The sequence below is a fragment of the Melanostigma gelatinosum genome (assembly GCF_949748355.1).
Source record: "Melanostigma gelatinosum genome assembly, chromosome: 9".
Taxonomy (NCBI): Eukaryota; Metazoa; Chordata; class Actinopteri; order Perciformes; family Zoarcidae; genus Melanostigma; species Melanostigma gelatinosum.
In genome coordinates, this window is record NC_136642.1 from 1,234,764 (window position 1) to 1,262,536 (window position 27,773).

A 27,773-nucleotide genomic window follows, 5' to 3' on the forward strand; every position below is an offset into this window, starting at 1 on the left:
ACACTGTGTGTGTGTGTGTCTGTGTGTGTGTGTGATACCTGTGTTGTGGTAACACTGAGTGTGTGTGTGTGTGTCTCTGTGTGTGTGTGTGTGTGATACCTGTGTTGTGGTAACACTGAGTGTGTGTGTGTGTGTGTGTGTGTGATACCTGTGTTGTGGTAACACTGTGTGTGTGTGTGTGTGTGTGTGTGTGTGTGTGTGTGATACCTGTGTTGTGGTAACACTGTGTGTGTGTGTGTGTGTGTGTGTCTCTATGTGTGTGTGTGTGTGTGTGATACCTGTGTTGTGGTAACACTGAGTGTGTGTGTGTGTGTGTGTCTCTATGTGTGTGTGTGTGTGTGTGTGTGTGATACCTGTGTTGTGGTAACACTGTGTGTGTCTCCAGTCTCCGTCAGCATCACACTGTGGAGTGAAAGGCTGGTATGAACGACGCTGAGGAGGCAGGAACATCTGGACAGCTGAGAATCAACAACAACAACAACACTGGTGAGACCTTCAGGGACCGAGCAACCTGTAAATATCATAAAAGAGATTATATTCTGTAATAATCCAATCATAGAAGAGTCTATCTTAAACCAATAACTGTGTAAAAGGAGTCGATCTGAAGATGAAAATGATCAGCAGGAATACAAAGTAACAATCTGTCGTTGATGAACTAAAACTAAACATGATTTAAAGGGACAGTGTTTAACATTTACAGGCGGATAATAAATATAATATTCATAACTATGTTTTCATCAGTGTATAATCACCTGAAACTAAGACTCGTAGTGTTTTTGTTGACATAGAAGAAGACATTTATATCTATGTGACTCACTGGAGAAAGCAGCCAATCGCAGAGCAGCTCTGGAGTGGCCCAGCAGCCCGTCAGAGATCCGCAGCTCCTCCTCCGATTGGCCGATCAGCAGCTCCTCCGGGGTCAGACGCAGACCTTCGGCCAATAGGAATCCGTATCCCAGAGGGAGGTGGGAGGTGTTAGAGAGACGGACGACGCTCATCACTTCCTGTCTGAACGCCGTGACCTCATCAAACGCCTGAGAGCAGCGACCTGTTAGCATCGGACTCTGGTTAGTGTCGCTAACAGGTTAGCATCCAGCTCGAGCGATGCTAACAAAGATGCTATTTTTCATATTGTCAAAAGATTGATGATTCTGCAGAAACTTCTTTGGAGGCAACAAAAGTCAGAAAATCTAAAAGTGTGTTTTCTCCTTCCTCTAAATCAGATATGTGTGTGTTGGATTATTTAGTTTGTATCTGACCTGCAGAGGACCGAAGCTTCTGTGTCGTCTTCTTTGGACCTGAAACACAACAGAGTCGTTTTTAAGGTCTCATTCTGGCTCCTCAGAGGATGAACCCGTGAGACTTGTGTGAGCCTCGAAGGAGACTGAATGTAAACTGGTAATCCGAGGGAGAAATACTCTGAGACCTCTTGATTGACACTTTAGAACCCCTGAAATCCACAATTGCACAATTTCGGGGGGTCTCAAAAATCATGAGACAACTATTTGTTTCTTGCGATTGTCAATAAAAAGGAAAAGGAATATGGTTACAACTCCATCAAATGATCAGAATCTTAAACAAAACACGCCGTAAAAATTTTATGTACGTATTTTATGTTGAAATTGTGCAAACCCTGAAGCTGAACTGTTCTTGAATCAATCATAGAATCTGTTCCCTGCATCTCTTCTGTTTCCTAAACTCAGACTGTAACTAGTTAAGCTCCTCCCTCAGTGTGATCTTACAGGTGACAGCGTCGCCCGTTGACCCGGCGGTCGTCATCGTCTTCCCGTCAGCGTCCACGCAGAAGCATCGTGATCCGACACACTGCAGCGGCAGGAAGTCTCCGTCCTCCGAACACGCCGGGACGAGGATCTCGGCGCCGGCCGCCATGTTTCCTTTGACCTTCAGCGCCATCACTCGCTCTCTCTCGCAGCGGGACGGACATCGAGGTCGACCACCGGCGGCGGTACGCGACCCAGCGACCTCCCGACCCAGAGGGTCCACACACCAGCACTCTCTGTCCCGACACTGGACCTCCTGGAAACCACCACTGGACGTGCAGCTGGGGACAAAGATGGCCGCATCGTCCTCGTCCTCGGAGCAGGAACGCAGAAGAGGAGTCAGAACCTGGAAGAAGTTAGTGACGTTATGATGATCTTCTAGATTCTAGAACATGGTGCAGTGAGGTAGATTAAACCAGCCAACAGAATATGAAGGAGATACAATGCAGCGTACACATTAATGCATCAGGAATATGAATCCAGGAACATAAGATGACTGATCAATCAATACTTTTATCTATCTTGATGTGTCGTGTCTGACCTGTTGCAGTGAGGACGAGTGTGAGCTGCTGCTGCTCCTCATTGTGTGTTGGAGGGCAGAGAGGAAGGCCGGGTCCTCCAGAGCTCTGCTGATAGACTGAACCAGGTCTCGGTTCTTCTGGAGGTTGATGGAGACACTCTGAGAGGCGAGCCGGTCCGGACCGAGGGCTCCTCGAGCTCCCACCGCTCCGCTGAAGTTAAAGGAGGCGGCGTTCTTCAGGAACTTCCCTCCGAACAGGTTCTCCTGGAGGCGACGGGGGGAGGAGCGAGCCAGAGCCTGCAGAGCCCCGCCCACCGAGGGGAAGAGGCCGTGGAGGACTTCGACCAGGTGAGACAGGAAGGATGTCGGGTCCGCCTCCGCCGGCAAGAACTTCCTGAGAGGCCGGAGGAGGGAAGGACAGGAGGCTGGAGATCTGATGGAGGAGGCCTGGAAAAGAGGGTCAACGGGACCGGAGAAGAGCCGCGAGAGAGCCAGACGGCGCTGAGAGAGACAGTCAGCAAGACCTGAACCTGGAGGAGGAGGAAGAGATATGAGGATGAATACAACAGTATTAGTATCTTTTTTTAGCTTCTGTTAGCTTCCTAACTCTTAATTAGTGGTGTAACGGTCTGTACTGATCCCCATCATGTATTAATGACACCGTTTACTGTTAAGCATCACAGTGTAAATAAAGTTTAACGTTAACCATCAGAGTGTAAATAAAGTTTACCGTTGACCATCAGAGTGTAAATAAAGTTTACCGTTAACCATCAGAGTGTAAATAAAGTTTATCGTTAACCATCAGAGTGTAAATAAAGTTTAACGTTAACATCAGAGTGTAAATAAAGTTTACCGTTAACCATCAGAGTGTAAATAAAGTTTAACGTGAACCATCACAGTGTAAATAAAGTTTACCGTTAACCATCAGAGTGTAAATAAAGTTTACCGTTAACCATCAGAGGGTAAATAAAGTTTAACGTTAACCATCACAGTGTAAATAAAGTTTAACGTTAACCATCAGAGTGTAAATAAAGTTTAACGTTAACCATCAGAGTGTAAATAAAGTTTAACGTTAACCATCACAGTGTAAATAAAGTTTAACGTTAACCATCAGAGTGTAAATAAAGTTTAACGTTAACCACCAGAGTGTAAATAAAGTTTAATGTTAACCATCAGAGTGTAAATAAAGTTTAACGTTAACCATCAGAGTGTAAATAAAGTTTAATGTGAACCATCAGAGTGTAAATAAAGTTTAATGTTAACCATCAGAGTGTAAATAAAGTTTAACGTTAACCATCAGAGTGTAAATAAAGTTTAACGTTAACCATCACAGTGTAAATAAAGTTTAACGTTAACCATCAGAGTGTAAATAAAGTTTAACGTTAACCATCAGAGTGTAAATAAAGTTTAATGTTAACCATCAGAGTGTAAATAAAGTTTAACGTTAACCATCAGAGTGTAAATAAAGTTTAATGTGAACCATCAGAGTGTAAATAAAGTTTAACGTTAACCATCAGAGTGTAAATAAAGTTTAACGTTAACCATCAGAGTGTAAATAAAGTTTAATGTTAACCATCAGAGTGTAAATAAAGTTTAACGTTAACCATCAGAGTGTAAATAAAGTTTAACGTTAACCATCAGAGTGTAAATAAAGTTTAATGTTAACCATCAGAGTGTAAATAAAGTTTAATGTTAACCATCAGAGTGTAAATAAAGTTTAATGTGAACCATCAGAGTGTAAATAAAGTTTAACGTTAACCATCAGAGTGTAAATAAAGTTTACCGTTAACCATCAGAGTGTAAATAAAGTTTACCGTTAACCATCAGAGTGTAAATAAAGTTTAATGTGAACCATCAGAGTGTAAATAAAGTTTAATGTTAACCATCAGAGTGTAAATAAAGTTTAACGTTAACCATCAGAGTGTAAATAAAGTTTAACGTTAACCATCACAGTGTAAATAAAGTTTAACGTTAACCATCAGAGTGTAAATAAAGTTTAACGTTAACCACCAGAGTGTAAATAAAGTTTAACGTTAACCATCACAGTGTAAATAAAGTTTAACGTTAACCATCAGAGTGTAAATAAAGTTTAATGTGAACCATCAGAGTGTAAATAAAGTTTAATGTTAACCATCAGAGTGTAAATAAAGTTTAACGTTAACCATCAGAGTGTAAATAAAGTTTAATGTGAACCATCACAGTGTAAATAAAGTTTAATGTTAACCATCAGAGTGTAAATAAAGTTTAACGTTAACCATCAGAGTGTAAATAAAGTTTAATGTTAACCATCAGAGTGTAAATAAAGTTTAACGTTAACCATCAGAGTGTAAATAAAGTTTAATGTGAACCATCAGAGTGTAAATAAAGTTTAACGTTAACCATCAGAGTGTAAATAAAGTTTAACGTTAACCATCAGAGTGTAAATAAAGTTTAATGTTAACCATCAGAGTGTAAATAAAGTTTAACGTTAACCATCAGAGTGTAAATAAAGTTTAACGTTAACCATCAGAGTGTAAATAAAGTTTAATGTTAACCATCAGAGTGTAAATAAAGTTTAACGTTAACCATCAGAGTGTAAATAAAGTTTAATGTGAACCATCAGAGTGTAAATAAAGTTTAACGTTAACCATCAGAGTGTAAATAAAGTTTAATGTTAACCATCAGAGTGTAAATAAAGTTTAACGTTAACCATCAGAGTGTAAATAAAGTTTAATGTGAACCATCAGAGTGTAAATAAAGTTTAATGTTAACCATCAGAGTGTAAATAAAGTTTACCGTTAACCATCAGAGTGTAAATAAAGTTTAACGTTAACCATCACAGTGTAAATAAAGTTTAACGTTAACCATCAGAGTGTAAATAAAGTTTAACGTTAACCATCAGAGTGTAAATAAAGTTTAACGTTAACCATCACAGTGTAAATAAAGTTTAACGTTAACCATCAGAGTGTAAATAAAGTTTAACGTTAACCATCAGAGTGTAAATAAAGTTTAATGTTAACCATCAGAGTGTAAATAAAGTTTAACGTTAACCATCAGAGTGTAAATAAAGTTTAATGTGAACCATCAGAGTGTAAATAAAGTTTAATGTTAACCATCAGAGTGTAAATAAAGTTTAATGTGAACCATCAGAGTGTAAATGAAGTTTAACGTTAACCATCAGAGTGTAAATGAAGTTTAACGTTAACCATCAGAGTGTAAATGAAGTTTAACGTTAACCATCAGAGTGTAAATAAAGTTTAACGTTAACCATCAGAGTGTAAATAAAGTTTACCGTTAACCATCAGAGTGTAAATAAAGTTTACCGTTAACCATCAGAGTGTAAATAAAGTTTACCGTTAACCATCAGAGTGTAAATAAAGTTTAACGTGAACCATCACAGTGTAAATAAAGTTTAACGTTAACCATCACAGTGTAAATAAAGTTTAACGTGAACCATCACAGTGTAAATAAAGTTTAACGTTAACCATCACAGTGTAAATAAAGTTTAACGTGAACCATCACAGTGTAAATAAAGTTTAACGTGAACCATCACAGTGTAAATAAAGTTTAACGTTAACCATCAGAGTGTAAATAAAGTTTAACGTTAACATCAGAGTGTAAATAAAGTTTAACGTTAACCATCACAGTGTAAATAAAGTTTAACGTTAACCATCACAGTGTAAATAAAGTTTAACGTTAACCATCAGAGTGTAAATAAAGTTTACCGTTAACCATCAGAGTGTAAATAAAGTTTACCGTTAACCATCAGAGTGTAAATAAAGTTTACCGTTAACCATCAGAGTGTAAATAAAGTTTAACGTTAACCATCACAGTGTAAATAAAGTTTAACGTGAACCATCACAGTGTAAATAAAGTTTAACGTTAACCATCACAGTGTAAATAAAGTTTAACGTTAACCGACACAGTGTAAATAAAGTTTAACGTTAACCATCAGAGTATAAATAAAGTTTATCGTTAACCATCAGAGTGTAAATAAAGTTTAACGTTAACCATCACAGTGTAAATAAAGTTTATCGTTAACCATCACAGTGTAAATAAAGTTTACCGTTAACCATCAGAGTGTAAATACAGTTTATCGTTAACCATCAGAGTGTAAATAAAGTTTACCGTTAACCATCAGAGTGTAAATAAAGTTTACCGTTAACCATCAGAGTGTAAATAAAGTTTAACGTTAACCATCAGAGTGTAAATAAAGTTTAACGTGAACCATCACAGTGTAAATAAAGTTTAACGTTAACCATCAGAGTGTAAATAAAGTTTAACGTTAACCATCAGAGTGTAAATAAAGTTTAACGTTAACCATCAGAGTGTAAATAAAGTTTAACGTTAACCATCAGAGTGTAAATAAAGTTCATCGTTAATCATCAGAGTGTAAATAAAGTTTACCGTTAACCGTCACAGTGTCAATAAAGTTTTACTGACTCAGTAGAACATGTGTTTCTAGTCTCTGATCTGTGATCATGTTTCATTTTAAACAACCAATCAGAGGAGAGCTAGTAACGTTAGCAGCACCGCTAACGGCTAACCAACGGAGGTTCACTTCAGTTACACTATGATGCCTTCAGGCTCTGCTCAGTGAACATGAGTACTGACTGAAGGTTCATTATAACGTTATCATGATGTGTTCACATGTCATCTGTAAAATGTAGTTTTGGTGATAAACGTGAATGAATCCAGTAGTTTGAAGGAGATGTTTTCACGTTAATATGAAGTTCAACTTCATAACACGAGCTCTAAGCTCATTATTATACTTCATTAAACATAATGACTGTAAAAATATCATCTTTTATTTACTAATCATTTTCAGTATTTTTGATGTTTTACTGACTTCAGAGTTTCAATGATTAACGTAACGATGGCCTGCCTCGGTCAGCGCTAGCTGCTATTGGCCTGTCTCGAACGATTCCGTCGTGACGCCCTTTCCGGTCATTACGCTGTCATTTTCTTCGGCGATCGCTAACCAAACGTAAATAATATTAATTCATACATATCAAATAATCTGTGTGTCAAATTTCATGAATATATATGGACGTTTATATGTCTAAATACTATAGGAAAGTGACTTTGATGAGAGAAAGCAGAAAGAACGCTCGGGCGACGCTTAAACAGCTCGAACTGAAATTAAGGAGCTTTTATTGCATCATTTGGAGTTGTTGAAGCGTGATATCTTATTGTGAAGGACAGAACTACGGTCCCGGATGTGTTGACAGCATTGATGGTCATTTTTGCGACCCTGGAACAAGCGAATATCCCCGAAAAACCAGCAGCAGCCAGTGTTTACAACGTGTTTGTACGGATTAGGCCAATAGCAGTGCACGGCTAATTCACCGGTGTTAGCATCGTTTTAACGACTCTGGTAAAGGCAACGCTAACTGTAATAATTACAACAATATTTCGTTTGAAAGGTACGAAGTTTAACTTCAGTTTAACACCATTAAATCAACTGAAAACATTACACCATCATTTTTATCAACATTGTAAGTGAATTGTATTGAAACATTAGCTAAAAACTGTCCGGTTTGGGGTACAATTCCGTTAGTTTGATAAAAACAACTCAATATTGTTTTACAACTTTCTGACGTTTCATAAAATAAACATATTGATTAATTAACAGGGCTGTTGTAATTATTATTGTTTTTATTATTATTGTTTCCTCACAGATGATCTGAAGAAGTTCAACGCCCCAGAAAACAAAACCTTCTTTTCATTCGTTTCATCGTTTTCTACATTGTTCTGTTGTGTTTATTGTTGTGTATCTTGTGTATAGATTTCAGATTAAAGTTCTTCGTCAACAAGTTTAACGTTTTCTGGCAGATTCATGATTTTTTCACGTTTATATAAAATAGATATTAGAGATGAATTATGTCTCTTAACAAACTACGTTCCCCGTCCACACACTGATCCACGATGCTACGATACTCACTGCAGACCAGGGAGTCTCCCAGCTGTCGAGTCCCAGGAAGCTCTCTCCCCGTGGGGTCCACGCACCAGCACTGCCCCCCCTGCTGACACTGCCTGGAGCTGAAGGCTCCTCCGGTCTCACAGGACGTCTCCACCGCCGCCCGCCGCTCCTCCTCACAGGAGGAGGGGCCTGAGAGAGAGGAACCAGTTCAAACCAGTGTTTACTGGTGCAGATGTTTCCTCTGAAGGACAGTTTAAACCAGTTCACATCAGCAAAAAACGACTTTAAACCAGTGTTTAAAGTACAGAATGTTATTTTATTATTACCTCATCACTGTATTACCTATACTGGTTTTTCTTTACTGTTTAGATCAGCGCTCTCAAACTCATCTTCACTCCGGCCACATCAGCATCACGGTCGCCCACAAAGGGCCGGTTGTAAATGTCACGACTCGTAACATATTGTTCAATAACTCTGCATTCACAGTTTAAAGTCTTCAATGTGCTCACAATACATTTCCATGTTAAATGTACAGTAACAGCCAAAGAGCTGCTTCTAACTGTTTACGTATCTCATCTTTTTGACTTTCTATCTCAGAATTATGACTTTCTATCACAGTTATGACTTTCTATCAAATAACTTCGACTTTCTGTCTCATCATTTCGACTATGGGGATATTTTTATTATTATTAGTCCAACTTTTTTTTTTTTTTTTTTTTTTTTTGCGTGCGGATTCACAGGCCACATAAAACGGCGTGGCGGGCCGGGAGTTTGAGCCCCCTGGTTTAGCTGGTTCAAAGCTGGGCAGATTGTTACGTCCTGTTTAAACCTGTTTATTGTCCCTGAAATGGTCCGTTTAATACTTTAAGGGAGTTGAAACCGGTTTGAACCAGTTCACATCTGCTGAAACTAGTTCAAACCAGTGTAAAAAAAGCAAACAGTTGAGGGTGGTCATGACAAGTTTGAACTGGTCTGAACTAGTCTAACTAACCCAGATAACACAACTAAACAACACCAGTACCTTAAACCAGTTACATTCAGTCTGAAACGATTGTCATCTGCTTCAAAACAACGCAATAAACTGAACCTAAACCAGTGTTAACCAGTCCAGATGTTTCTCTGAAGTTCCTATCAGTTGGACATTTAAAATAATCAAAAGGGAACTTTAAACCAGTTTGATCCAGTTCACATCTACCATCAACCAGTATGACGAGTTACTTTGTAGGAACCTGATGATTGTATGTAACTGGTTTCAATTTGCTGAAATGAATTCAGCAGATCTATGTGGTCATGACAAGTTTAAACCGGTTCAAACCGGTTAAACCAGTTTAAACCGGTTTAAAGGACTGTAGCTTACATCTGAAGTGTCCGGTGAGGGCGAGGCGAACTCCCAGCATCCTCCTCTGCAGGACTCTGTAGATGTTGGTCTGAGAGAAGGAGCGACCGGACCGGAGACCAGAGAACGCAGAGTCGTACACCTCAGACAGGAGGAGCTCCACACCTGGACAGGAAGTTCACACCTTCACCATCAGCATCAGCATCAGCATCATCATCAGTGTGTGTGTGTGTGTGTGTGTGTGTGTGTGTGTGTGTACCTGTGTTGTCCTGCTCTCTGCCTCTGCTGTCTGAACAGAAGCAGAGCGAAGAAACCGTCGGGAAAAACTTCCTGAAACTACCGAACGTCTCAAAGGCTTCTGGGAACCTGAACCAAAACACACACACACACACACACACACACACACTGAATTACACAAGAGAAACAGACAGGTGTGCAGACAGACAGACGGACAGGTGAGCTACCTGTTGAAGGCGTGCAGCAGGTCCAGCTCCGCTCTGTCGGTGGTGTTGATGAGTTTACACTGAACGGGCAGGAAGCCGCCGTCTGCAGCGCACTGAGGAGGAGAGTGAGACCTGGAGCCGTGCAGGAGACGCCTCGACCTCACCTCACAGGTACCAGGACCTGCAGGTCAACAGGTCGACAGGTCGACAGGTCGACAGGTCGACAGGTCAACAGGTCAACAGATAGTCAGTCGGACACATTATGAATACAAACCCTCAAATACCGTTCAGTTAACTCAGCATCAGAAGTACGAGTGTAGATTCAGTAGCAATAGTAACTGCAGTAGCAGAGTCATCAGTATCACTATAGTTATATAAATATATATATATATATATATATATATATATGTATATACATATATATATATATATATATATATATATATATATATATATATATATATATATATATATATATATATATATATATTATATATATACATATATATATATATATATATATATATATATATATATATATATATATATATATATATATATATATATATATATATATATATATATATATATATATATATACAACATCATCATTACTAGTATTATCAGTGGTATTTGTAGTATTAGTAGTATTTGTACGGACAGCGTTGAGGTGTGCCGGTCTGTCTGGTCCCGTAGAGCTCCATGCCGTCCTCATCCACACACCAGCACTGCCCCCTACTGGACTCACACTGAACCGACTCAAACAGGCCTGAAGGAGAACACCGCAGGACCGACTGCTGCTGGCAGGGAGACGCACCTGTAGAGAGACAGACAGGTAGACACAAAGAGAGAGAGACAGGTAGACACAAAGAGAGAGAGAGAGAGACAGACAGGTAGACACAAAGAGAGAGACAGACAGGTAGACACAAAGAGAGAGAGAGACAGGTAGACACAAAGAGAGAGAGAGAGAGAGACAGACAGGTAGACACAAAGAGAGAGAGACAGGTAGACACAAAGAGAGAGAGAGAGAGAGACAGACAGGTAGACACAAAGAGAGAGAGACAGGTAGACACAAAGAGAGAGAGAGAGAGAGACAGACAGGTAGACACAAAGAGAGAGAGAGACAGGTAGACACAAAGAGAGAGAGAGAGAGAGACAGACAGGTAGACACAAAGAGAGAGAGAGACGGGTAGACACAAAGAGAGAGAGAGAGAGAGAGACAGACAGGTAGACACAAAGAGAGAGAGACAGATAGACACAAAGAGAGAGAGAGAGAGACAGACAGGTAGACACAAAGAGAGAGACAGACAGGTAGACACAAAGAGAGAGAGAGACAGGTAGACACAAAGAGAGAGAGAGAGAGAGAGACAGACAGGTAGACACAAAGAGAGAGAGACAGGTAGACACAAAGAGAGAGAGACAGGGAGACACAAAGAGAGAGACAGACAGGTAGACACAAAGAGAGAGAGAGAGAGAGAGAGAGAGAGACAGGTAGACACAAAGAGAGAGACAGACAGGTAGACACAAAGAGAGAGAGACAGGTAGACACAAAGAGAGAGAGAGACAGGTAGACACAAAGAGAGAGACAGACAGGTAGGCACAAAGAGAGACATATATTTATTTTAATTGTATTATTTTTATATAGATAGATTTTAATTTTGAAAGTCCGTGCAGGAAGTCTTCAGCAGACTCCGTTGATGCAGCTTGTGGCAGAACTTTAGATAAACAAAAGCAAGACAAGCGGCGTTACAACGAGCAGCAGCCGCTGCTCTGCCTGGAGACGACTGGACATCGCTGGTAAACTCACACACACTCACATGTTAGTGCAGCTCTACGCTGACATTCACCGTAAACACATTCTAACGCACAGATCGGGAGCGAAGGACTTTGAAAGTTAGCGGAAACATTAACGTGAGACAACATCCGGTTTCTTCAGACCAACATCCGGTTTTCAGAATAAGATGCCAACAAAGTATGAATTATATTCACATTAAGCATGAAACATGCTGCCTGCATCTCGTGAGTTAAAGGGAAAATACACATATGATATAAGAATGATATAATATAAGAAATATGATCGCTGTGTAAAGAGAATACTGCTGTTAAAAATAACCTTATTTGTTTTAATAACTGTTTAAACCAAATGTTATTGCCCTTTTGGTCATATAGCAGCACTTTTAAAATAAAAGTGCGCAATACGCTACTTTTGAATTCATTGTTGAACTTTACCATAACAATGCGATTCATCGCGATTAAATATTTTAATCGTTGCCCAGCACTAACACATATATATATATATATATATATATATATATATATATATATATATATATATATAGATAATAAATATATATATATATATATATATATAATGAATATATATACACAGTATACTGTACATGTAAATATAATATATATATATTTATATGATCATTAAACATGTTAAGGAGTTTCTCACAGTGAGGAGAGTTGTTGGTTCGAGTCCCGACGACCTCCTGACCTTCAGCATCAACGCACCAACACTCCTGACTCCGTCCACTGCACTGCACAGTCCTACACACACACACACACACACACACACACACACACAGTTTGATCTATATTACATGAGGCCTATCACATACGTTTGAATCAACATGTTTTGTTCTAAATATATTAATTATTAATCACAGACACAGAAACACAGGCTGCAGTATATTTACCTGAACCGGCCATCGTGTGCGCAGTGAGGGACGTCACCTTGTTGCCTGGCAGAAGCCACGCCCCTTAGCAACTCACATCGGCTCAGCGTCTCTGACTCCAGCTGGTACTCTGACAACAACAACAACAACATAATTATGAATAATAGCATCATCAGCTGGTTGATGTCACGGAGCAGAGAGACTAAGTGGGAGTTTCTCAGGTTCACTAGAAACAACAAACGAACAGTCAGAACTGTTGTCAATGACGAGATTAACATGCACATTAATATTCATTATTATTCAGAATGTGATGCGTAAACATCATGTTCTGTTTGTATGTTGTGAATGGATGATGTTGAGAGTAGGGAGACGGCAGGGAGACACACCTGTAGAGAGACAGGTAGACAGAGAGAGAGAGACAGGGAGACACACCTGTAGAGAGACAGACAGGTAGACACACCTGTAGAGAGACAGGTAGACAGAGAGAGAGAGACAGGTAGACACACCTGTAGAGAGACAGGTAGACAGAGAGAGAGAGAGACAGGGCGACACACCTGTAGAGAGACAGACAGGTAGACACACCTGTAGAGAGACAGACAGGTAGACACACCTGTAGAGAGACAGACAGGTAGACACACCTGTAGAGAGACAGACAGGTAGACACACCTGTAGAGATACAGGTAGACAGAGACAAGACAGACAGACAGGTAGAGAGAGAGAGATACATGGACAGAGACAGACAGCTCGGAAAGACAGACAGGAAGAGAGAGAGACACTGAGCCGGAAAACAGACAGACAGACAGACAGACAGTCAGGTGGACAGTCAGGTGGACAGTCACAGGCGCAGGTGTGTTTACCTGAAGCTTTGCCGTGCAGCAGCTCGAGGCAGCAGACCAGTATGAATGCGATGTGGAGCAGCCGGTCCATCGTCTCTGTGGTGACGGACTGACTGTCGCTGCCGCCTTATAAACCCTCAGACCTGCTGAGTCAGCGTGAGGACGACCGACACACCTTCATCTTCGTCTGTCCGACTCGGTGGAACCGGAGGGCCCTCGAACCGCCACTCAGGAAGGCAACCGGCGGGCCGTGAAGCCGTCCGATTGGACGAGAGGATCTCTGAAACACAGGAAGAAAGGAGGTCGTGTTCAGTGTGACGTCTGTTGTTCTTATTCCAGCACACTGAAGAGGTCTCACCTGAGGACCAGGTCTCCACACTGAAGAGGTCTCACCCGAGGACCAGGTCTCCACACTGAAGAGATCTCACCCGAGGACCAGGTCTCCACACTGAAGAGGTCTCACCTGAGGACCAGGTCTCCACACTGAAGAGGTCTCACCTGAGGACCAGGTCTCCACACTGAAGAGGTCTCACCTGAGGACCAGGTCTCCACACTGAAGAGGTCTCACCTGAGGACCAGGTCTCCACACTGAAGAGGTCTCACCTGAGGACCAGGTCTCCACACTGAAGAGGTCTCACCTGAGGACCAGGTCTCCACACTGAAGAGGTCTCACCTGAGGACCAGGTCTCCACACTGAAGAGGTCTCACCTGAGGACCAGGTCTCCACACTGAAGAGGTCTCACCCGAGGACCAGGTCTCCACACTGAAGAGGTCTCACCTGAGGACCAGGTCTCCACACTGAAGAGGTCTCACCCGAGGACCAGGTCTCCACACTGAAGAGGTCTCACCTGAGGACCAGGTCTCCACACTGAAGAGGTCTCACCTGAGGACCAGGTTTCCACACTGAAGAGGTCTCACCCGAGGACCAGGTCTCCACACTGAAGAGGTCTCACCCGAGGACCAGGTTTCTACACTGAAGAGGTCTCACCTGAGGACCAGGTCTCCACACTGAAGAGGTCTCACCTGAGGACCAGGTCTCCACACTGAAGAGGTCTCACCTGAGGACCAGGTCTCCACACTGAAGAGGTCTCACCCGAGGACCAGGTTTCTACACTGAAGAGGTCTCACCTGAGGACCAGGTCTCCACACTGAAGAGGTCTCACCTGAGGACCAGGTCTCCACACTGAAGAGGTCTCACCTGAGGACCAGGTTTCCACACTGAAGAGGTCTCACCTGAGGACCAGGTCTCCACACTGAAGAGGTCTCACCTGAGGACCAGGTTTCCACACTGAAGAGGTCTCACCTGAGGACCAGGTTTCCACACTGAAGAGGTCTCACCTGAGGACCAGGTCTCCACACTGAAGAGGTCTCACCCGAGGACCAGGTTTCTACACTGAAGAGGTCTCACCTGAGGACCAGGTCTCCACACTGAAGAGGTCTCACCTGAGGACCAGGTCTCCACACTGATGGGATCTATCAGGAGCGTGTTTGGTTATCAGCAAATATGAAAAACGAAACTACTGACATCAATAGAATTATTAATGTCAGTAAGATTATTAATGATTATTAATAATAACGGGGCACCACCCTGAGAACATGGACCGATCACCAAACTATGAACCAAGTCTCATAATTAGTGTTCACTCACAATGTTAACAGTCAGAGTGAACGTCATGAATGTCACAGTACTCACACAGTACTCACACAGTACTCACACAGTACTCTCACAGTACTCACACAGTACTCACACAGTACTCTCACAGTACCCTCACAGTACTCTCACAGTACTCTCACAGTACTCACACAGTACTCTCACAGTACCCTCACAGTACTCTCACAGTACTCACACAGTACTCTCACAGTACTCACACAGTACTCTCACAGTACCCTCACAGTACTCACACAGTACTCACACAGTACTCTCACAGTACCCTCACAGTACCCTCACAGTACCCTCACAGTACTCACACAGTACTCACACAGTACTCTCACAGTACTCTCACAGTACTCACACAGTACTCTCACAGTACTCACACAGTACTCTCACAGTACTCTCACAGTACCCTCACAGTACCCTCACAGTACCCTCACAGTACTCTCACAGTACTCTCACAGTACCCTCACAGTACTCTCACAGTACTCTCACAGTACTCTCACAGTACTCTCACAGTACCCTCACAGTACTCACACAGTACTCACACAGTACTCTCACAGTACTCTCACAGTACTCTCACAGTACCCTCACAGTACTCTCACAGTACTCTCACAGTACCCTCACAGTACTCACACAGTACTCTCACAGTACTCTCACAGTACTCTCACAGTACCCTCACAGTACTCTCACAGTACTCTCACAGTACTCACACAGTACTCTCACAGTACTCACACAGTACTCTCACAGTACTCACACAGTACTCTCACAGTACCCTCACAGTACTCACACAGTACTCTCACAGTACCCTCACAGTACCCTCACAGTACCCACACAGTACTCACACAGTACTCTCACAGTACCCTCACAGTACTCTCACAGTACTCACACAGTACTCTCACAGTACTCACACAGTACTCTCACAGTACTCTCACAGTACCCTCACAGTACCCTCACAGTACTCTCACAGTACTCTCACAGTACCCTCACAGTACTCTCACAGTACTCTCACAGTACTCTCACAGTACCCTCACAGTACTCTCACAGTACTCACACAGTACTCTCACAGTACTCACACAGTACTCTCACAGTACTCTCACAGTACCCTCACAGTACCCTCACAGTACTCTCACAGTACTCTCACAGTACCCTCACAGTACTCTCACAGTACTCACACAGTACTCTCACAGTACTCTCACAGTACTCACACAGTACTCTCACAGTACTCTCACAGTACTCTCACAGTACCCTCACAGTACTCTCACAGTACTCTCACAGTACTCTCACACTACTCACACAGTACTCTCACAGTACTCTCACAGTACTCTCACAGTACTCTCACAGTACTCTCACAGTACTCACACAGTACTCTCACAGTACTCTCACAGTACTCTCACAGTACTCTCACAGTACTCACACAGTACTCTCACAGTACTCTCACAGTACTCTCACAGTACTCTCACAGTACCCTCACAGTACTCACACAGTACTCACACAGTACTCTCACAGTACTCACACAGTACTCTCACAGTACTCTCACAGTACTCTCACAGTACTCTCACAGTACTCACACAGTACTCTCACAGTACTCTCACAGTACTCTCACAGTACTCTCACAGTACCCTCACAGTACTCACACAGTACTCACACAGTACTCACACAGTACTCTCACAGTACTCTCACAGTACTCTCACAGTACCCTCACAGTACTCTCACAGTACTCTCACAGTACTCTCACACTACTCACACAGTACTCTCACAGTACTCTCACAGTACTCTCACAGTACTCTCACAGTACTCTCACAGTACTCTCACAGTACTCACACAGTACTCTCACAGTACTCTCACAGTACTCTCACAGTACCCTCACAGTACTCACACAGTACTCTCACAGTACTCTCACAGTACTCACACAGTACTCTCACAGTACTCTCACAGTACTCTCACAGTACTCTCACAGTACCCTCACAGTACTCTCACAGTACCCTCACAGTACTCTCACAGTACTCTCACAGTACCCTCACAGTACTCTCACAGTACTCTCACAGTACCCTCACAGTACTCTCACAGTACTCGGCGGTAGTAAACACACTATGACCTGACTGCCCGGACACCAAGTAAGCCTCTTACTGTGAGACGGTCCTTCATGGTCGACGTGGTCCTTCCAGTCCTGAGTTAAACTCAGCTGCGCGGCAATAGAACCTCCGTGTCGGCAGAACGTCTCCCTCGGAAATAAAAGGAATTCTGCTTCCTTAGAACCGGCACAAAGTGGACTTGATTGGAAAGAGAATGTGTCCTTCAGCAGGCGAGCTGTCTGCTTCTCTTCTTCAGGGTCCAAAAACAAAACATTCTGTTGTCGGTCCAGCGAATGTAAGACTGTGACGAGGTTCTGATGAAGCCGTTGTTCTTGCCTCCTCACTTGTTATTGTGGGTGAAGCAGAGTTTTATGGTTTCACGTATTTGTTTGACGTTTCTCGGGGTTTGGTGTTGTCTGAAACTCAAATCAGGCTTTTGGCTGAACAAGCAGGCCCAAGTCTGTTTTTGTTCAATGTTATGAACCCAGACAAGATCGGGTCTGGTATTTGGGACTTCCACAACATGTACAGAGCACGGCGGTCATGCCCCTTTCCTCTCCATCGAGTCAATGCAAGTGACGTGAACGAACACTGAGCTTTGACTTTTGAATCAAAAGAAGCAGATTGTTCTCACACAGCTGCTCATCTTTGGCTCTGATGATTGAACCGGGGAGGCTTTCATGTCCACCGTCAACCCCGTCTGTAGGCGTGTCTGGACCAACCAGCTCACAGCAGAGAGGAGAGAAGTCTGGTGTTGTTCTTCACAAAGACGTCTTAGAAATGGTGCTTAGTGGTGCTACATTGGCTCACTTACGTCTCTCACGGTTCCTCTCGTGCTGGGCGAGTATATTCTGTGAAGGAGCTAAACAAGTTCCTCTAAACGTCCTTCTGAGAACTGAGATCCTTCCTTATTTTTGTGGTGCGGACACATTCAAATTGAAGGTTTTTTTAAGAACAAAAATTGCCTTTTAACTCAAAACGCCTTATAAGGAAGTAAATGAAATAGAAATATGTATCTGCTTCCACCTGGTTCCTCTTTGTTGTAGCTAAAGATAAGTTCTCTATCAGAGGACCGATATATAACGATAGCAGGGAGGATCTTCCTGGTGGCTGATGTCTACAGACATCTGATGTGTTAAGTTTAGACTCTGTGGTTATGAGCTCAGGTCCTCCAAACACAGTCGGTGTTTCCTCCGCTCTGCTGCGACCGATCGCACATTTCAACCAGAAGCAGTTGAGTCGACACATTAAAGTAAGTCAGGATGGAGCCAAAGAGTTCCTGCTGCTTCATGTTACTGCTGGCTGGTAAGACGTGAACGTTATACGTTACTCGGTGTTCTCTTGTTATTTGTTCATGTTTCAGTTTTTAACATCAAACTGGTGAAAGTGCACTTTTATTATATTCTCTCTTTCTGTTTTCTGTTTTAGTGCGTGACGTCCATTTTAATGACGTTTTCACACCAAAGCAATAAATCAAGATGTTTTATCCCTAAACTCACTGCGTTGTGTCTCCAGGTGCTGTGAGTCAACGTGTGATCTATTCAGATCCAGTTTGTGGTGTTCGAGGATCCACAGTGACCCTCCCCTGCACCTTCACACCGAGAACTGTCACTCAGGATGGAGGAGAGGTTTTGGTCGAGATCACCAGAGTTATTTGGTGCCAGAACTATCGAATTTGTCAGCGTGTCACTCCGACTGTGTACGACAACACATTACGAAACAACGCCAACAACCCTCGTTATCGTTACCTGGGAGACACAAAGGGAAACTGCACTTTACAGATCTCAGGTCTAAAGGAGGAAGACGATGCAACTCTTCGCTTCAGAATGGAAGATGAACAGATGTTATCCTTTTGGACTGGCCGAGCAGGCGTGAGAGTCACAGTCGATGGTAAGAGCATCATCTGATAATGCTTCAACCATAATAAAGGCAATAATATTAATAATCATTTGTAGTTAGCCAGGCTCTCTTTATCAGGACGGTCCTGTTTATGTTCTAGTACTCTTATTGTTGGAATGCTTAACAGCATTCCAACAATCTTTCTTCAACTTCTATTTCTTCCGTCCCCCTTTTTTTGAAACTCTTCTTCTCCTTCATATTTTAAGCTACATAAACCGTTCAACTGTCAAAATGTTCAGCTCTTTCAGCAGAGGGGTGCTCTCACTTTTAATATTTCGAACCTTTAAACCTTTTGAATTAATAAGCTTTTTACAACTTTATTTTTGAATGGGTTTCTGTAGAGAATATTTACAAATCCTCTTAAACTTCTTCAACTTTCAAATCCTTCAACTTCCTCATACTTTCAGCTTTTTGATATCTTTTAAACTTTTTGAACTGCAGCAATTTAACTTTTATGATTTTTCAGCCCTTTTCTGACTTTATAATGGGTGTGTATTGCGCAGCTTAGAGTGCGTGATGTCACCGCTAGAGTGAAGAGCAGCTTGAGATTCTTGTGGAAAAAACATTTGTATTTTGCCACTGTGTCCACAATCTTCACTCTTCATGCATAATTTCTGGATGTATAAGTAGCTAATATTGTCCTTGTCGTAGAAAAAATTCCACAGATTTCCACATTTGACACGGAAGCCGTTAATTGAGAGGAAAACCAACTTTCTGCTCCATAGAGACCAATGTTAAATTTTGCATTCCACAGAACACGGTACCCCATTTCTAGATCGCCAGTTAAGCCACATTTGTTACACTACAGACACAATTTTTACAGGATCTGTTCTTCAACTCATTCTTCCCCTCAATTATTAATATCGGAGCAATAGGAGCTACGGTTATGGGTTATACTTCTACTAATAATACTTCTACTACAACTTCTACTCCTACAAATATCACCACTGATGAAGTTTTTTAAGCCACAGAAACCGTTCGAATATCAAAATGTTCAGCTCTTTCAGGAGAGGTGTGATATGACTTTTCATATTTGTAATCTTTAAACTTTTTGAATTAGCTTTTTGAATTTTTTTTTAAATTGGATATCTATTTTCAGCAATGTTTTTGCAATTAATTTCAAATTTCAGCATTCCAACGCATTTTCAGCAGGAAATGCATTTTCTAGTTTCTAGATACTCTTATCGGTTCTTTTTGATAATATTGTGAGAAAAACAAACAATTAATGAATAATACTGCTTTCGATCATTCAGATGTGACTCAAATGAAGATACTGAGCTCCAGAGACGGAAAGCTTGAGAAAGGTGAAGCCGTCACACTGACCTGCACTACAGAGTGCACCTTCCACCAACTGGAGGTCACCTGGTTCAGAGATGGCCACGCCCTCCCCTACACTGGCCCCTCCCTCCACCTCGGCCCTCTGAAAGCAGAGGATTCTGGGAACTACACCTGTGATCTGAAGAACACCGTCGGCACACTCTCCCATCCGTTCAGTCTGAATGTGGAGGCTGGAGAGGAAGAACAGAATCCCCACACAGGTAGTGAACAGAGTACCTGAACAGGTAGAGAACAGAGTACCTGAACAGGTAGAGAACAGAGTACCTGAACAGGTAGAGAACAGAGTACCTGAACAGGTAGAGAACAGAGTACCTGAACAGGTAGAGAACAGAGTACCTGAACAGGTAGTGAACAGAGTACCTGAACAGGTAGAGAACAGAGTACCCACACAGGTAGAGAACAGAGTACCTGAACAGGTAGAGAACAGAGTACCCACACAGGTAGAGAACAGAGTACCTGAACAGGTAGAGAACAGAGTACCCACACAGGTAGAGAACAGAGTACCTGAACAGGTAGAGAACAGAGTACCTGAACAGGTAGAGAACAGAGTACCTGAACAGGTAGACAACAGAGTACCCGAACAGGTAGAGAACAGAGTACCCACACAGGTAGAGAACAGAGTACCCGAACAGGTAGAGAACAGAGTACCTGAACAGGTAGAGAACAGAGTACCTGAACAGGTAGAGAACAGAGTACCCACACAGGTAGAGAACAGAGTACCTGAACAGGTAGAGAACAGAGTACCCACACAGGTAGAGAACAGAGTACCTGAACAGGTAGAGAACAGAGTACCCACACAGGTGGAGAACAGAGTACCTGAACAGGTAGAGAACAGAGTACCTGAACAGGTAGAGAACAGAGTACCTGAACAGGTTGAGAACAGAGTACCTGAACAGGTAGAGAACAGAGTACCTGAACAGGTAGAGAACAGAGTACCCACACAGGTGGAGAACAGAGTACCTGAACAGGTAGAGAACAGAGTACCTGAACAGGTAGAGAACAGAGTACCTGAACAGGTGGAGAACAGAGCACCTGAACAGGTAGAGAACAGAGTACCTGAACAGGTAGAGAACAGAGTACCTGAACAGGTAGAGAACAGAGTACCTGAACAGGTAGAGAACAGAGTACCCACACAGGTAGAGAACAGAGTACCTGAACAGGTAGAGAACAGAGTACCTGAACAGGTAGAGAACAGAGTACATGAACAGGTAGAGAACAGAGTACCTGGTTTGTTTCTCTGTGGTTTAATGTGGTTAATTTGAAATGTATGTTTTTAATATTTTAACCACTCTAGATTACTATGAGAACATGAATGGATACAGTTGATGATGATACAAAAAATAGACCTTCTAGAAATATTCTGTTTAATAATCATGAAAACAGTAAACCGGGATAATTACTCCGACAATAATCATGATAATAAAAATCTATATGGTGACGTCTCTATTATTCATTGGTAAACATGTAAACATTATGCAGTTATTTCATAAGAAATAATAATTATGTGTTTGTTGGATCCTTCCACTCTAACCCTCCATGAATGGTCTTTATTTAATACTTCGTCACGAGTTTAGTTCACGAGGTTGAAACGAAACTATGATTCAGAGGACTTGTATGAAATTATTGTATCTTCTTGATGTTCATCATCTACAGTCCAACCGCTTACTTCCTATTTCTGTTTGACAGGAAGTGTTGACACACTGCTGGCTGTCCGACTGGTTCTCTTCAGTCTGCACACTGTGCTCATCATCATAGTGGCATCCATGGTCATCAGAAGGTAACTTTACCTACAAAGACGAATACAGCCTCTAGTTCCCCACGTCAAAACACCGTCACTCTCTCGTTCCCTACGTCGTAACACCGCCACTCTCTCATTCTCTACGTCAAAACACCGTCACTCTCTCGTTCCCTACGTCGTAACACCGCCACTCTCTCATTCTCTACGTCAAAACACCGTCACTCTCTCGTTCCCTATTTCAAAACACCGTCACTCTCTCGTTCCCTACGTCAAAACACCGTCACTCTCTCATTCCCTACGTCAAAACACCGTCACTCTCTCGTTCCCTACGTCGTAACACCGCCACTCTCTCATTCTCTACGTCAAAACACCGTCACTCTCTCGTTCCCTATTTCAAAACACCGTCACTCTCTCGTTCCCTACGTCAAAACACCGCCACTCTCTCATTCTCTACGTCAAAACACCGTCACTCTCTCGTTCCCTACGTCAAAACACCGTCACTCTCTCGTTCCCTATGTCAAAACACCGTCACTCTCTCATTCCCTACGTCGTAACACCGTCACTCTCTCGTTCCCTAGGTCGTAACACCGTCACTCTCTCGTTTCCTACGTCGTAACACCGTCACTCTCTCGTTCCCGACGCCGTAACACCGTCACTCTCTCGTTCCCTACATCGTAACACCGTCACTCTATCGTTCCCGACGCCGTAACACCGTCACTCTCTCGTTCCCTACGTCGTAACACCGCCACTCTCTCATTCTCTACATCAAAACACCGCCACTCTCTCATTCTCTACGTCAAAACACCGTCACTCTCTCGTTCCCTACATCGTAACGCCGTCACTCTCTCGTTCCCTACGTCGTAACACCGTCACTCTCTCGTTCCCTAGGTCGTAACACCGTCACTCTATCGTTCCCTAGGTCGTAACACCGTCACTCTCTCGTTTCCTACGTCGTAACACCGTCACTCTATCGTTCCCGACGTCGTAACACCGTCACTCTCTCGTTCCCTAGGTCGTAACACCGTCACTCTCTCGTTTCCTACGTCGTAACACCGTCACTCTATCGTTCCCGACGTCGTAACACCGTCACTCTCTCGTTCCCTACGTCGTAACACCCTCACTCTATCGTTCCTGACGTCGTAACACCGTCACTCTCTCGTTTCCTACATCGTAACACCCTCACTCTATCGTTCCCGACGTCGTAACACCGTCACTCTCTCGTTCCCTATGTCGTAACACCGTCACTCTCTCGTTCCCTACGTCGTAACACCGTCACTCTCTCGTTCCCTATGTCGTAACACCGTCACTCTCTCGTTCCCTACGTCGTAACACCCTCACTCTATCGTTCCCGACGTCGTAACACCGTCACTCTCTCGTTTCCTACATCGTAACACCCTCACTCTATCGTTCCCGACGTCGTAACACCGTCACTCTCTCGTTCCCTACGTCGTAACACCCTCACTCTCTCGTTCCCTAGGTCGTAACACCGTCACTCTCTCGTTCCGACGCGTAACACCGTCACTCTCTCGTTCCCGACGTAGTTACACCGTCACTCTCTCGTTTCCTACGTCATAACACCGTCACTCTCTAATTCCCTACGTCGTAACACCCTCACTCTCTCGTTCCCGACGTCGTAACACCGTCACTCTCTCGTTCCCGATGCGTAACACCGTCACTCTCTCGTTCCCGACGTCGTAACACCGTCACTTTCTCGTTCCCTACGTCGTAACACCCTCACTCTCTAGTTCCCGACGTCGTAACACCCTCACTCTCTAGTTCCCGACGTCGTAACACCGTCACTCTCTCGTTCCCGACGCCGTAACACCGTCACTCTCTCGTTCCCGACGTCGTAACACCGTCACTCTCTCGTTCCCGACGTCGTAACACCGTCACTCTCTCGTTCCCGACGTCGTAACACCCTCACTCTCTAGTTCCCGACGTCGTAACACCGTCACTCTCTCGTTCCCGACGCCGTAACACCGTCACTCTCTCGTTCCCGACGTCGTAACACCGTCACTCTCTCGTTCCCGACGCCGTAACACCGTCACTCTCTCGTTCCCTACGTCGTAACACCGTCACTCTCTCGTTCCCGACGCCGTAACACCGTCACTCTCTCGTTCCCTACGTCGTAACACCGTCACTCTCTCGTTCCCTACGTCGTAACACCGTCACTCTCTCGTTCCCGACGTCGTAACACCGTCACTCTCTCGATACCACCGACGTTCCCATCAGTGCTCTAGAAGCTTGCCGACTGCTGTCAATCAAACACAGCCAGCTGAGATGAAAGGGAACTTTCTGATATTTCCTCAATGAAAATTTAGCTTCCTCTTAATTATAAAAAACTGTAATCAATACATTCTAAATATCATTTTATTTTGCTCTTCAACTACTTTTACATCTGTCTTCATAGGACGTGTGTTTGCAAGAAAGCAGAGCAGGTGAGTCACTGACGAACATCATTTTTGTTAAATGATTAATATACTTTAATATTTAACCTTCATATCTTCATGGAGCGTCTCTGCCTTCCATCACTTCCTGTTTAAACTTGCTGATGGAGAGCAGATTGTTTCTTTCACCTCTTTACCTAAAAACAAATGTTCCTGTTTGAATGTCCGTTCCTCTGATGAAGGAAGCTGTTAAAAGGTGGAGATTTAGAAACAACAGATCTAAATCACAAATGAACAATGTGTTCAGAGTACATGAAGAAACAGGAAGCTGCTTCTCTCAGAGGGGACGACACTGACGGGAACATTTCTGTTTAAAACTGATGAAACCAACAATGTCGTAATTTCCTCTTTCGTGTCATCGTTGTTCTTTCCGCTTTTTTTTTTAAAATTACACTTTGTGAGAAATTACAGCTCATCTCCAACTTCCCCTCTATAAATAAGAACAATATGTACACACAGTGAATGACACACAATTTAAAGTTGTTGACTGAAGTAGACTGCTGTCTTTTGGCCCGAATGAAGATTCTAACACTGAAGATATGACATCATATGACACATGCTGTCATTTAAGGGGAGAGAGGGGAGGAGGGGAGGAGAGAAGAGAGAGGAGAGAGGAGTGGAGAGAGGAGGGGAGGGGAGGAGAGAAGAGAGAGGAGAGAGGAGAGAGGAGAGAGGGAGGAGGGGGGAGAGAGGAGTGGAGAGAGGAGAGAGGAGGGGAGGGGAGAGAGGGGAGAAGAGAGAGGAGGGCGGGAGAGGAGAGAGGAGTGGAGAGAGGAGAGAGGGAGGAGGGGGGAGAGAGGAGTGGAGAGAGGAGGGGAGGGGAGAGAGGGGAGAAGAGAGAGGAGGGCGGGAGAGGAGAGAGGAGTGGAGAGAGGAGAGAGGAGGAGAGAGGAGAGAGGAGGGGAGGGGAGAGAGGGGAGAAGAGAGAGGAGGGCGGGAGAGGAGAGAGGAGTGGAGAGAGGAGGGCAGGACAGAGGAGAGAGGAGAGAGGAGAGAGGAGAGAGGAGAGGAGAGAGAGGAGAGGAGAGAGAGGAGGGGAGAGAAGAGAGGAGGGGAGAGAAGCGAGGAGGGGGAGGGGAGCGGAGGGGAGGAGGGGAGGAGAGGAGAGAGGAGGGGAGGAGGAGAGGAGAGAGAGGAGAGAGGAGAGATGAGGGCAGAGAGGAGGGGAGGAGGAGAGGAGAGAGAGGAGAGAGGAGAGAGGAGGGCAGAGAGGAGGGGAGGGGAGGGGGAGGGTAGAGGGGAGGGGAGGGAGGAGGGGAGTGGAAAAATGTTTCATGACTGATGACATCATAACTGTTGTTCTGCACTGAAGACATGTTCTAGTTCTCTCTACTTCTAGTCATCATGGTTCTGTTTCATGGAGCAGGACTTTTATTTTGAAGGGAACATAGAGACCACAGAGAGAAACATGTAACATCCTAAAACCTCTTTGTGGTTCAGAGGGTTGACGTGTTTGGTGTGAGAGCTTTCTACCGTCTGCCTGGTCTTCATCTGTGGACTCTTTGAACTCTGCTTCCTGTTTCAGCCTCCAGACGTTACGGAGGAGCCGTGACGTCCAGAGGAACCGAGGCCGGACCGTCTGACAGGAACATCTGTAACACATCTGCTCTCACATCGATCAGGGACAAGCTCTCTGTAGTCGAGATGATTGACAGGTCGTCGAACATATATTGAGTCTGCGTGTACATGTATGCAGCTCGTGTCACAATATTGCATTTAACCGTCTACTCGGTCATTAGTTTCAGTTCTTGAAGAAGTTTATAAGATTATAATATCTGATGAAATGGTGCAGCCATCAAGACATGGAGTCTTAACTTTAAACATGGAAACATACCTTTTTAACATTTGTATTCATGTTCATATCTGTGCATATGAACATGAATATAACAGAATACTCATATACATATATATATATATATATACATATATATATATATGTATATATATATATATATATATATATATATGTATATATATATATATGTATACATATATATATATATGTATATATATATATATATATATATACATATATATACATATATGTATATATATGTATATATATACATATACACATATACATATATGTACATATACATATATGTACATACATATATGTATATATACATATATACATATATATATATATACATATATATATATGTATATATATGTATATATATATATATGTATATATATACAGTTATTAATAAACTGTGTGATCGTATGAAAGTGCTGTTCCCTCTTTTATTAAAGTCACTGGAATACAATCTGTGATTGATTTATGTTTTACAGATTATTTAAAGGGGAAGGGAGGAGGAAATGAGGAAGTGTAAGGGATGAAAGGAGGAGTTAGGAAAGGAAAGAGGAAGGTAGAGAAGAAAAAGGAGTAACAGGAAAGGAAATGGGGAGGGAGAGAAGGAAAGGAGGATGTAGGAGAGGAGGATGTAGGAGAGGAGAGGAGGATGTAGGAGAGGACAGGAGGAGGTAGAAGAGGAGGATGTAGGAGAGGAGGATGTAGGAGAGGACAGGAGGAGGTAGGAGAGTACAGCAGGATGTAGGAGAGGACAGGAGGAGGTAGGAGAGGACAGGAGGAGGTAGGAGAGGAGGATGTAGGAGAGGAGGATGTAGGAGAGGAGGATGTAGGAGAGGACAGGAGGAGGTAGGAGAGGAGACGAGGATATAGGAGAGGAGGATGTAGAGTACAGCAGTGAGTCTATCAGCTGGTGTCGACGTTTTTTTTCCACCTTCTGAGAAACCAAAAACAAATATTGATGTTTCAAAATCATGACTTTAAATCTGGTCGTTATGTCACATTGAACAGCTCGTGGTCTTTGTGCTTCTTTATGTCACTGCATCGATCACTTTGTGAACACCGGACTCCGTTGACAGAAACTCATTTTAACAAGTCGTAAAAACAACAGCTTTCAAACTGGACAGAAACCAAATCAAACGCAACCAAAGCGCTTCAGATCATCTCTGCTTTGGTTGATGAAGAGACAAACAGCGGTTTGTGAGTGTTTGAAAAGGACGTTTTTGTCAACGGAGTCCGGTGTGACGAGAGACATCGACTGTTTCTGGTTCAACAAAGATGTTTCCCTGTGACATGCGTTCCCATAATGTTGA

General features: G+C 43.1%; 2 protein-coding genes across 2 annotated transcripts in view; one reads left to right on the forward strand and one right to left on the reverse strand.

Annotated features, from left to right (window-relative positions):
- The window catches only part of tg (thyroglobulin), a gene marked incomplete at its 5' end in the record, with an annotated part of 34,070 nt that extends 20,480 nt beyond the window's left edge, over positions 1-13,590 (reverse strand). The window contains 13 exons of the mRNA XM_079275141.1: positions 354-458; positions 818-1,048; positions 1,260-1,298; positions 1,743-2,127; positions 2,323-2,831; positions 8,225-8,392; positions 9,561-9,704; positions 9,799-9,905; positions 10,004-10,163; positions 10,644-10,799; positions 12,441-12,535; positions 12,685-12,793; positions 13,521-13,590. Coding sequence (XP_079131267.1) covers positions 354-458; positions 818-1,048; positions 1,260-1,298; positions 1,743-2,127; positions 2,323-2,831; positions 8,225-8,392; positions 9,561-9,704; positions 9,799-9,905; positions 10,004-10,163; positions 10,644-10,799; positions 12,441-12,535; positions 12,685-12,793; positions 13,521-13,590 — 2,278 coding nt within the window. The remainder of the gene's footprint in view (positions 1-353; positions 459-817; positions 1,049-1,259; positions 1,299-1,742; positions 2,128-2,322; positions 2,832-8,224; positions 8,393-9,560; positions 9,705-9,798; positions 9,906-10,003; positions 10,164-10,643; positions 10,800-12,440; positions 12,536-12,684; positions 12,794-13,520) is intronic.
- Positions 13,591-18,351: 4,761 nt separating this feature from the next.
- On the forward strand, positions 18,352-26,534 carry LOC306782856 (uncharacterized protein). The gene is made up of 6 exons (XM_079276334.1): positions 18,352-18,530; positions 18,741-19,115; positions 20,378-20,662; positions 22,149-22,239; positions 24,611-24,638; positions 26,173-26,534. Exons 1-6 carry the CDS (start codon positions 18,488-18,490, stop codon positions 26,197-26,199), a joined length of 849 nt encoding a protein of 282 aa, XP_079132460.1. The 5' UTR covers positions 18,352-18,487; the 3' UTR covers positions 26,200-26,534.
- The last annotated feature ends 1,239 nt before the right edge of the window (positions 26,535-27,773 follow it).

Coding starts and splice junctions, on each gene's coding strand:
- LOC306782856 (XM_079276334.1), top strand. CDS start 18,488: ATGGAGCCAAAGAGTTCCTGCTGCTTCATGTTACTGCTGGCTG. Junction 22,240..24,610: donor GCATCCATGGTCATCAGAAG/GTAACTTTACCT, acceptor CTGTCTTCATAG/GACGTGTGTTTGCAAGAAAG. Junction 24,639..26,172: donor TTTGCAAGAAAGCAGAGCAG/GTGAGTCACTGA, acceptor TTCCTGTTTCAG/CCTCCAGACGTTACGGAGGA.